The sequence below is a fragment of the Emydura macquarii genome, unplaced genomic scaffold (genome assembly GCF_026122565.2).
Source record: "Emydura macquarii macquarii isolate MOO-44397 ecotype Brisbane River unplaced genomic scaffold, CSIRO-AGI_Emac_v2 contig_369, whole genome shotgun sequence".
NCBI classification, from domain to species: Eukaryota; Metazoa; Chordata; order Testudines; family Chelidae; genus Emydura; species Emydura macquarii.
In genome coordinates, this window is record NW_027130506.1 from 6,545,024 (window position 1) to 6,557,089 (window position 12,066).

The 12,066-nt window shown below is 38.2% G+C and overlaps 1 protein-coding gene across 3 annotated transcripts in view; it reads right to left on the minus strand.

The window, feature by feature from the left end:
• WASHC5 (WASH complex subunit 5) overlaps window positions 1-12,066 on the minus strand; it is a 32,950-nt gene that overhangs the window by 1,717 nt on the left and 19,167 nt on the right. For all 3 annotated transcript variants that reach the window (XM_067531358.1, XM_067531365.1, XM_067531373.1), the window contains 13 exons: window positions 11,203-11,313; window positions 10,964-11,104; window positions 9,237-9,317; window positions 8,446-8,547; window positions 7,369-7,548; window positions 6,484-6,608; window positions 4,837-4,999; window positions 3,900-4,002; window positions 3,737-3,816; window positions 2,379-2,482; window positions 1,662-1,791; window positions 1,327-1,423; window positions 176-329 (listed from right to left, as the gene is read on the minus strand). In XM_067531358.1, the coding sequence (XP_067387459.1) occupies window positions 176-329; window positions 1,327-1,423; window positions 1,662-1,791; window positions 2,379-2,482; window positions 3,737-3,816; window positions 3,900-4,002; window positions 4,837-4,999; window positions 6,484-6,608; window positions 7,369-7,548; window positions 8,446-8,547; window positions 9,237-9,317; window positions 10,964-11,104; window positions 11,203-11,313 (1,571 nt within the window). The remainder of the gene's footprint in view (window positions 1-175; window positions 330-1,326; window positions 1,424-1,661; window positions 1,792-2,378; window positions 2,483-3,736; window positions 3,817-3,899; window positions 4,003-4,836; window positions 5,000-6,483; window positions 6,609-7,368; window positions 7,549-8,445; window positions 8,548-9,236; window positions 9,318-10,963; window positions 11,105-11,202; window positions 11,314-12,066) is intronic.

The window sequence follows — 12,066 nt, forward strand, 5'->3', positions numbered from 1 at the left end:
GTACGTCCGTCAATGTACTGTGGGACATCACCACAAAAAAAAGACACTTGGGCATGACATCTAAGTACACGATTTAACATATTCTAATCAAATTACAGACTTTAAAAAAAAATGTTCAAATAAACTCAAAATCCTACACAAAAGGGGACATTAAAATAAATGTGAAAATAGATACCTTGTGCACTGCTCCATTGTTGAGCGAATAAACTGACCGATCAGAGCCAGAAATTGTTCGGTGTATCGTGAATGAAACTGTTTCAACAGAGTGAGGAGCCCAAGCACTAAAGGTAGCCAGTCAATTGGATCTGCTGGCTTTTTGCACACCATTCCTAAAAGGGAAACACCACATTTTTCCCTCCGTGCTCACAGAAACATCCTTTATATCACAGCCAATCTTCAAGAGTTATTCTCAAGAGGCTTCATGCTATTCCTGTTTTTACTTTTCATATGTTGGTCCCCAGGCTTGGTGGCATCAGACCAACCTAGTCAAATCCAACCCCAGCCACTCCAAATCCTGAAGGGCTTTCTCCACCTTGTATTTAGTAATTCATAAGGGGCTGGAGACATGGCTCTTCACTGTAGTTAACAGTCATATGACACCAAGGAACTAGATCCCAAGTTAGGTAGTTTTAAACTAACCAATAGAAACTTACCTCTTTCAGGCTTTTCCTATCTGAGATGTAGCTTTTTAGAGAAGTGGGGTGGGGAGGATGGAGATACAGGGCCTGAGGCTACCTAAATCTAAAGAATGAGAACCCATATTCTTATTTATTGTCTCCTGCACTCTTCCCCCCCATTCTGTAGGGCCCAATACAAAACCCAATTAAGAAAATGGAAGTCTTTCCACTGACTAAAATGGGTTTTGGATCAGGCTCATAACTCCCAAGCTTTCGAGAGTCAAAGATCAAGATGAAATCTCACAACTTACCTCCCAGTCTATTTAAAATGGTCTTCTAGTATCTAAGTTCTCTGCTACATTAGCAGAATCCTGTAGCTAATCTTCAGTAATACAGTTTCTGCATTACTTTACTTGTGTTAAGTGAAGCAGTTGATTATGCATATTACCTATATTGTGTTTGGTTGTGTAGATTCAATTATCACTGTTAAATATTTACAAAGAGGTCTTCTCTCACATCACAGTATCAGATATATTGCAGTTAAACAGTGAGATATAAATGGAGTTGTACAAACAGGCCAGAGAGAGTCTAGTGTGTGTTGTATATAAAAAAACATTCTAGCCCATATATTTTAATTTAAGAGCTGAATAGCTTGAATACATCTACATAGATCTCAATTGTATTTATGCAACAACAATTTATACAATACCTAGATTTTTGTTGTACTGAAGTTTTGGCAGCTGGGCAATCAGAAATAGGAAGTTGACGATGGGGAAATATGGGAGTCGTTTCGTAGTTATGTATATCTGGGGGGAAAAAGGCGCACACAGTGTTTAAATGCTTATGAACAGAAGATTCACATGTTAAAAATATTTTTTATCCATGTTCTCACAGGAGGAAATCAAAACACGGAGTTTATTTTTGTCAGAACTTAAGAGCATTGCTAGCTAAATTTAAATTTACAGTGAAGTAAATGAAAATAAAATGGCCGATTGCAACTCAATGTATGTACTGGCTAATATCACAGAATAGTGTGTATCTGACCTTATTCAATGGGTTATGAATGCCAGCTGCTTCCAGATAGGCTGTGATTTCATATAAAAGCGTGTTGTCTTCTTTAGGGTAAGGCAATGACGGATTCTGATAATGGGCTTCAATGTCAGCCAGGATTGCTCTAAAATGGCAAAAAGAGAGATCAACTTTATATACTTAACTATAAATAGAACAGTTATTATTTATCAATTATTTTAATAAGCCTGAAGTCATACTGCAATTAAGAAAGATATGTCATATTAACAAAGTAAATAGTTGCAGATATAGGCTCACTGGAAATTGTAACAATAATCAAAGAAAAATAAACTTCTCTCGGTTTCAGTTTACTAAGGGCATATATTTCACTGTTAGCACCAGCCATGATCTGTACAATTAGTAGAGGTGAGCAAAAGTACAGAATGTGGTAAAAATTTCACTGTTTTTATCTCTTATCTAAATTTGACTTGCATTTCAGGTATTATCCAAATACTGAACATATTCAGAAATGTATCTTTTCATTGGCATTTAAATTAACAGCTAGTTGCATCAACTATTGTCCCTGAATTTGCGAATGGTTATCTGAATCTGAAAAGGTCAAAACTGTGCCCAAACATGATTGGTGGTTTTTTTGGTTTATTTTTTTTTGCTTTTATGTAAATTTAGCCAAATTTAACAGCAATTAAACATCACAGTGACATATGATGCTGTTTAAATCATTTTGCTTCTTACTTGTTGAGATTTTCTAAAGCGGCTGCCAAATGTTTGGAGTCGAATCTGCAGGAGTAATTCAATTCATTGGTAATCTGTCGTCTTAAAATCTGCATTTGACCAACCTGCAGAGAAAAAGAAAATGAATAAGAAAGTAGTGAAAACAGTATTTACACTTTCAAAAGCAAGAGAGAAAACATGTTTAACAGTAACAACTTACATTTATATAAAGCCCTATATTCAGAGAGACAATTCCTTTACAAACAAACAATTTTATCTATCAAGCATTTGCCCACCAACAAAGCTGCATCTTGCTTCTGTGTCAAATGTAGCAGCCTTTCTACAGATCAAAGCAGCTGCATTATAGAGACGTTTAAGACAGAAATTTGACCTAGTGATTCTCAAGTGTTTTCATACTGTGACCCATTTCTCAATATAGCAAGAGTTTCAAAGTACATCTCCTTTTCTATATTCTTAATCCTGATCCCTCCTTAACCTGTGCCATGTATACTGCTTGGGTATATGACAAAAGAAAGTATTAAGGGGACAAGGTGAAAAGACCTGTGACATGAGGGATGCAACTAGTTGCTTATGTCACCCAATTTTGTATCTGTGCTGTTTATTCCCTCTCCCAAATACTTAATCTCCTTTAGTTGCCTGCAGTCTTCATTGATCTCTAAGTCACTTTGCAGTTTGAGTCTTTCACATGTGTATAGTAATAGTGCAATAGAGTAATTGATTATGGTAAAATGTACACTAACGAAACACCCATCAGATATAAAAGTCAGCAGGACAGGGTGCAGAGAGATGTTTGTTAGCGTTTAGCATGCCAAAAATAAAAGCTTTTGGATACCCACAAGAGATCCCTGGACAGAGCTACAATAAGCAGCAAGTATAAGTACTTGAATACTGTTGAATGCTTCACCGCTGTGATGAAGCAGCTCTGAGAAATCCTGCTTTATGTCTGAAGAGGCAATTTTAAGCCAGAAAGTACTATTGCCCAAACTGGAGTTTGGCCCAGGCACCAGAGCTGAGCACCCTTTCTCTTGCAGAAAATGCTATGGCATCATTATTGACCGCAAGTGGTCAAGATGTAGGTTTTGCCTCATCAGACACAAAGGCTCTCTAGCAATGCAGCTATGTGAGTTGGAAATACTAGCTTAAAGGACAGATTCACCAGCATGACTTTATGCAGCACACTGGGTTTGCCTTAGAGATCTCCCATCCCACTACTGATCTGGTTCAGTCCTGCTTAACTTGTAAATACATTATGGGATCTGGAAGAGGCAAAACAATTGCTAACTCTACTTTTGTAAAATAATTACATTCCTGAAGTGCATTTTGCTCAGCGGTAACTAAAATTATTATAACAAATGTACCTTCATTATGGCATCAAGATACGCAGCCCAGATCTTCTGTGTTTTGGCAATTGCTGCAGAATACATTTTGCTAGAGTTGGCTGCAGCAAAGAAAGGATGAGTAAGTACATTCAGAAATCCTATAATATGTAGCTTTCCAGAAGCCTACATCTGTGGCACTTACCTACAATTCCTTTGAGAGGGCTGACCATATTCATAAGAGCTTTTAATGCTTCTTGTACAGTTCTGTCTCTTAGTACATTTTTCTGGAACATACTGAGGAAATTCTAAAAACAAATTAGCAGACATTACACTCACACACTCACACAAAAATTCTTTATCTTGGTAGCATAATATAGGGATTATATGAAACAGATTTCTAACAGCTATTAGGTACAATGGTAAAGAATTCAATGGTTAATTTTTCTACTTCTGGCTCACTGGTATTAGGACACCAGCCTATTGCTCCCTTTAGTGAATAATACTCGAGGAACCAATCTTTTGCCTCCCTTACTTCACTTTTAAGGAAGTACCCATTTCACTTACACACTTCAAAATGTTTTTCTCATTCATTTTTTACCAGACAATAGCATTAAGTTAAGCTGCTTTGGAATTATTTGAAAAAAGACTTGGTTTCAAGTATGGATATGGTCAGAAAAGATATGTAGAATCGACACCTTCGTATTTATTTCAATAAAAATAATACACCACTCATCTAAGCACAAATAATCCAGTTTTTTGTGGCTGTATATCGGGGGGAGGGGGGGGGGGGAGAGAGGAGGGAAAGAATGACCCAAGGTCAATATTAAATTACAACAGGCTACCAAAACCAGAACTTACTCCCCCTTTGGTCTCCCATTTAACCTGTCAGCTACTTTGACAGAACTCACACCAGAATAACAACTCTCAACTCCTCCATCTGACATCTGGGATTTTATCTTTATGAAGAATACATGTTTGGATTCAGATGTTTTTGACACAAAAACTTCTTTTTATAAAAGGCTGGCAAGAGTGGTCAAACATTACATTATTTGTTTTTAAGTGGCAAATGGCCACTGAAACAAATTACCAAGGAAGTAAGACAGAATGATGTTCCTAAAAAATGGAAGCTGAAACGTCACCTGCAGTTCCTTCACAATCATGAAACAGAGCAGTCTGTCTAGACCATTCAGACCGAAAGTGCCTAAAGTGTCTTGGATCTCTGAGAAGAGGCGACTGTTGGTTACTTCCTGATGAGTTTTCACATCATACCATGTGTTCATTTGGTCAATGTAACATGTGACTCTAAAGGAAAATTCAGAAACAGAACAACGTTTTTAGGAAGTGTTAGATGCAGTTTCTAAGAGGACCTTGTGCCTCAGCGATCTCTTGGTGCCAACTGGCAGAGGGCACAGAAGTGCATAAGAGTTACAGAGATCCCCTGGGTTTGGTATCTCTGGCTAGTTCACCAAAGTGTGTCATATAAGGTCTGTAATGAAAGCCTGTGTCAGTGTTCCTCAATCATTGTGAAATGTATGTATGATAGGTAAGGAGTTACACACACTCCCCCCCCACACCCAACCACCAAAAGGAGAGAAACAGGTTTCTTTCAGGCAGATGAATGTTTCTCCATTGGTCTGTCTACATGTAAATTAAGTATCATATACTTCACAATGAATGCCTATTTATAGTCTGAGCAAAATGCAGGAGTCACCAGGGGAGATCCTAAAGAGGAAAACAGAAGAGGTAGGGGTTATTCTGTTTGCAATTGCAGACATTGCATTTTTGGACTATAACTGTAGACACAGAAACAAACTCTGCATTCTTCCACTGAGGAGACAAAAGGACAGAGTGCTTGTCTCATGAACAGAAGATCAAAGCCAAGCCTGACTGTCAATATGTTGGAAGGATTTAGAGTGAGCTGTTGTTCTGTATGACATGACTGTCTTGTTAGTTAAGTTTAGGCTCTAGTATGTGTGTTATGATTTTATTTTATATGTAATTCTTTGTTTCCAATATTTCTGCTTGCTAATATTTGAATCTCAGTTCTTTGTTAAACAAACATACATTTACTTTATCTACAAACAAATCTAAGTGCTGTGTGTTAAGCAGAGCTGTGTTCTACAGTGTAACTGGTAAGCTGTGTTTTACTGTTCCTTTGGAAACAGAGGATCTGGTAATTCTATGAATGTCCAGAGGAACAGGGTCTGGGCACTTCAGGGAGATGCTCAGAGGACTCAAAGGTTGGATTGTGCCTATTGCTAACCTGTACAGTGAAAGCAGGGCCTGTGGAGGCCTGGGAGGCAGTGATTATGTTGCTAGAGGCTGGTGGAGTTGGGGAACTGACTCTCAGTGGGCACAAACGAGGCTTCCTCATGCTATGGGCAGGTGGTAATGAGGGGTCTCACAACTCTGAGTATCCCCGGGCAGTGTCACAGCCCTAAGTAGTAAGTTAAGTTACTCAAACAGACAGAAGATGTGAACTGGCCATAGGTACCAGATGATCTCTGCGCACTCTCTCCGATGCCAGATCCTACCTCCCTTACAGGTTACATATCATCCTATACATTTTTTGATAACACTTTAAGCATTGTTGCTGAGCTAATCTTAAAAGTACAGGATAGATTTGGGAAAGTTCTTTGTTCTGAATATTTGAACATCAGATGAGACCACCACCACCCAGGAAAATGTATACTGATTAATAGGGAGCAAATAGTCAGCATTACAAAAAGGGGATCAAATAATGCAGTGCAGGAATTGTAATGCAGTTTGAGACATATGGTACTCACTTCGGGTCTGTAATCCTTAATATTTCTCTGCAAAGCCGACCAATAAATGTTACAGATTCATCCACAGGTGTGAATTTGGGTATTGGAATATGAGTGGACTGGTATATACTTTGCCAATCTTGAATCTGAAAAAAACATTTTAGAATAATTTTTCAACTCTGTCCTTGGTCTCTTTCAATTTGGCTTCAGAGAATTATTTTGCTTTTCTTGAAAAAACAACACTGAACAGGATTCTGTATAAGAGAGATCGGAGAGAAGGGGTAAGGAGGAATGGGGCTAACATGAATAAGGACAAGCAACACTAGACGATTATATATTCTGCTTTTAAATAGAATATGCATCTGGCCTTTTGCTAGCTATTTACACAACTGGGGGCTTGGGCAGATCTCCAGCTTTTGTCATGATGACCAGGTAACAACCATATCCGGTGCAGAACTATCTATTCTTTTAGGATATGGGGGTTAAATAAGGGTTAGACTCTTGTTTGGTTCATTTTCTGTTATATTTCCTGTTTTTGGGGGGGGGGGGGGGGGGGGGGGGGGGAGGGGAAAGGGAGGATAGGAAGGGTTATTGTTGATTTTATTGTTTTATAACTGTATTTTAAAATAGTCTCAGTTTATAAACTTTTTGGGGCAGGGACCATCATTTTGCTACATATATATGTATAGCGCTTAGCACAGTGGGGTCCAGATCTCTGAATGTGCTTAGAAAGCACCAATTGTTTTCCTTTTACATGTCCAACATATGAAGTTGATAATCAATCTCAATTGTGTTTGGATGGATCACGCATAATTAATTACACATATTCACTCACATGGCATGAACATCCAAATTTAAAAGACATTTATGAACTTTAACCATCTTGATCAACTACCATCACTGTACCTTTGTTCTTAGGAAGTTATTGCACTCCTGTTCCACGTTGTAGTTGATAATGCGAGACACTTCTTCCTGCCAAATCTTTAAACCGTAAATGTTGACATAATCCTGTATGTACTCAAAAGATCGATGGAATCCGTCCATGGTAGCTGCCATGTCTTTCAGTTTTGGCATCAGTTCGCTTGGCTGTAGAAAGGGAAATTAATAAAATAATCACTGAAGATGTGGCATACAGAAGGAACAGATAATGACTTGTTTAAGTGTTACAATGGAACACAACCTAACAAAAGTTCAAAATGTCATCTCTATTTAGGCTTTTTATGCAGTGCCCATCTAGAGGGAATATGGGTACCAGAACTGAAATGTTTTAAGAAACTTATCAGAGGTTATTTGAGAACTCATATTATTAACACAATCATAGTATGAACTGAAATGTTCACAACTTCCAAGTGTCATGTCCAGACTATTGAGCCTCGCTCTCCTGGAACAGGTGAGTGCTTCACTGCCACCAATAGCAGTGCAGGGAACTGTATTTCTTAGATGGGGTCTTCATGTGGGCTGAGGTGTATCATCAGTATCTTTTTCACTGGGGGGGTGATGAAGCACTGGAATGGGTTACCTACGGAGGTGGTGGAATCTCTATCCTTAGAAGCTTTTAAAGTGCGGCTTGACAAAGTCCTGGCTGGGATGATTTAGTTGGGGTTGGTCCTGCTTTGAGCCAGGGGTTGGACTAGATGACTTCTTGAGGTCCCTTCTAACCCTAATATTCCATGATTCTATGATCAGTTGTTGCAGGAAAATAAAGAACCTTGAACTTAGGGTTGGTAGAAAAGTGAAGAAAGAAATTTAAAAGAAATGTGTTACAAAAGTTATATCTTACTGATTCCCTTAACGATTTGTGATTTCAGTTAACTGTATTTAAACGTCTTAAAGATAATATGAAATGCTTTAAAAGATGTTTTTTACCTACAATGCACAAACCTATGTGTACAAAACTAGAAGTTATTTGAAAAGGTCCATTATAGCAAATTCCAGTCAAGTTCACATACAGAAAGAAAGAAAGACAATCAATTCTTCTTGTACCTTGGCTCTAGGGTTAAAGGTGAGTCCCCTGTGAAGAGCCAGAGCTACTCGTTTGACTAGCTCCTTCCTTATGCCATCTTCTAACAACTGCTTTGGGTCCACCTGGGTAAAAAGAAATGTAAGATTTCTCTAAAAGTCAGAAAAAAAGATTGTTCTAAACATGGGTGTAAGTATTTAATCTAAGAAACCCATTACTTTTAAATGATAATGGTGTGAAGTGTGGCAGCAAGTGCATTTATCAAACACTGGTGAACTGCATGTTGTGTGCTCCCTCTAGTGGCTAGTCCACAAGAGAATAACTTTTCTAATACTTCTAGCTAATGAGTCACTTCTTGAAGTCAAGGGATTGGTGCTTCACATCCTAACTTTAAACATTGCTGATGTCTGCTTGGTGTTACACATGCAGTACAGCAAAGCACATGTAAGAAGTTTCTATTGTCTTGAACACATCTACTGCTAGCTGTGTCTTTATGTAGGGAGATTGGGCCCATTGAGATGAAGAAACTGCTCTTTTGAAAAGGCTTTACAATAACATTAAATGTAGAATAAATGCACCAAATATGAAAGCCCTTGACAAATTTGTGCTCAATGGGAGTTGTGGGCACTTATCACCTCTACAAATTAGACCATTTATTTAGGTGTCCAACTTTAGGCCCTCAAGTTTGAAAACTCTGGCCAAACTATTTCCCTTTGTTTTTGCCTTGCAAGCTTGTTCAAGTACTGATTTTTGAAAATGTTATAGTTAAGTGCTAATTGCCTTCAAAGAGTTACATCCACTGTGACATCATTACCTTGATGATACCAACCAAAGTAGTTTTCATCATAAGGATACCTTCGGTGAAAATTGAGATAGCATGGGTTAGCTTGGCAACCTTTAATGAGAGGAAAGGAAACTACTCATTAAAATGTAACAATAATTCAGTTACAATCACTGCAAAAGAAAATAATGAAATCAATTCCTGTTAAGTGCAAATGTCCTATTTTACAGGGAAGTTATTTTTGCACTTTTTAACAGATGGCTCTTTTAAGAGCAAATCAAGAAACAAAGATGTTTCTTAGAGGCTTAATAACTATGAGGGAGATTTTCAAAAGGCACAAATGACAGGTAGATGTCTTGCTCTGTCTATGTACACAATTAAAAGTTAAGTAAAATGGAAGTCTTTGCTTGGGAGTCAAATGGTGGCAAATCATTTTAAATGTCATTTCACAGTAGTGATTGTTGCCAACAACGGGCCCAATCCAGCTGTACTTATTCAGAAAACGCTTCTGTTGACTTAATAGAATTTAGTTATTTTGGTCAACAGTCTAATTTTTACATTTCTATTGCACTTGTCTACTATTAATATTCATATAGAGAGTATCCATGTGCTTAGTACTGCATAATCAAGAAAGAGACTTTTGCCTCAGATATTAGAAGCTAGTAGAGACATTGGCATTGTGCAGAAGTCATTACTGAAAGGCTTTGTGGAAGGAGGGAGCATTTTGAGGAGGGATGGGAAGGCAGAAGAACTATTACTTGGGGGGAAAAAAAAACCCCAAAATAAAACCCCTCTAACTTAAGATTTAAAGATGGTGACTGAACCCAGTAGGCCAATCTGAAGTTCAGATAACTGTGAGTGCGCCAGGCATTTGTATAAGTGACAAGAAAATAATGCATATTTCAGATGTCAGTGCAGACTGAGTGAGAGTATCAATGCAATGACTATGTGAGACACTTATACTTTAGGCCACATGATGTCATGTTGCACATGGAAATCCCAATGAGATCAATGGGTGTTTTGGTAAAAACTGCAGGAAGGACACAACATATATTACAGAGCTTACATGTATGTATTTAAAAAAAAAAAAATGGATTTCAGTGTTTGTGAAATTTGCAGGACAGATAGCATTGGAGAATTAAGTCCTCTACCCACAGAACAGACTCAGTCCAAACAGCAATGCCAGTTTCTCTATGTTACATTGTCCACATGCCTCAATCTTCACTTCACATCTGAGGACCTGAGAGTAGTTTAGTCTTGATGGCCCATTCAGTCGTTAACATCTCTGCTGTGACCTTGAATAAGGGCACCAATGGTGATGGGGTTTTTCATGCTGGTGATTCCTTTTAAATGAAAACTGAGAGACAAGTTGTGTGAGGTAATGTGTTTTACTGGACCAACTTCTGTTGGTGGAAGGGACAAGCTTTTGAGCTTCAGAGAGCTCTTCCTCAGGTCTGGAGAAAGTAAGCTGAGTGGCTAACGTGTTTTAAACTGCCAGTTTAATTTATTCCCCTCTTCTACAGAGATCCATACTTTGAATCTTTCTGTTATGAGTTTTCAGTAGAATAAAAGTGTCTAGTTAGTTGCCAGGAAGTCCAGAATCCACTCATTCCAACACTAGTCAACTTCGAATATTACTCAATGGACAAGTTCAACTCTAATGGAAACAGGTGACTTCAACAGAGTTGCCTCTATTTACAGTAGGGCTATGTTTAGCACCTATAAATTGTACTTTTCAGTATTTCCAAATTTAACTGCACCTCATATCGCGGTCCAAGCTGAGCATAATCTCGTAGCTTGTCTTTGTCGAGACGAGTAGGCACTTCAATAATATCATGAGTCTGAAGCTTTATAATTTTGAGAAGGGAGGTAAACATGCTTTCTGGAATGATCTGCAGAACCTTCACAGAAGAAAGCAACATAGATTCAGCAGATAATTCTTAAAATGTTAGCAAAAGCAATTCAGGAATTAAACAATTACGGCTCAGTAAATGCCTACCTTTCTTACATAGGAAACCAACTCGCCGGAGTAATATTGCGATACACTGAGAAGGTCAGGGCTGTTTGCTTGATTAATACGAAGCAGTGGCAAGTCAAGAGCAGATGCAAGCTACAAATAAAATTTAGAATACTTCAACTGCCTTGTTTTGAGTTTCTGGTTATGAAATATACAATTTAAAAATCTCTAATTCCTCATGAACCTCTAAAGCCCAAAATTCAAGTTGTCGTTCTCCAGCTAAAAAGCAATGAAACACCACCATCGTCTCCTGCTAAAAAAATCTTTTACGAAAAAACACTTCTGAAGCTGAAGACCGTAATACATTAATTTTGTTTTTGTTTTGGTGGTTTGCAGATCACGGGCGGCAGAAGAAAGCATGTCATTTTCTCATGGTCTTGTCCTCCTGCCCCATGTACCCATTCCCGTCAATCAAAAACATTTCCCATTCTTAATATTGCAGTGAAAATGTATCCTCTTAAACTGATGTCAGATCTGCCTCATGGCAGTTAAGTGCATCAGCAACAATTCTGCCATAATATATTCAGTGTCCTCTAGTTCCTGCACAGAGAGCCACACTTGTGTTCACTAAAAACACCAACATCTCCAGCAAATGCTACCAGATAACTGGACTAGTTATTAGTGAAGCAGTGTGGCCTGATGGGCAGTGCACTGGACTAGACTCAGAAGAGCTGGGTTTTATTCCTGGCTCTGCCACTAGCCTGTTGAGTGACCTGGGACAAGTCATTTAATTTCTTTGTGGCTCAGCTTCCCCATCTGCAAAATAGGAATAATGATATTGACCTCGCTTTGAAATCACTAGGTATTATGAATATGAATAATTAATTTATTAATATGACTGGGTGT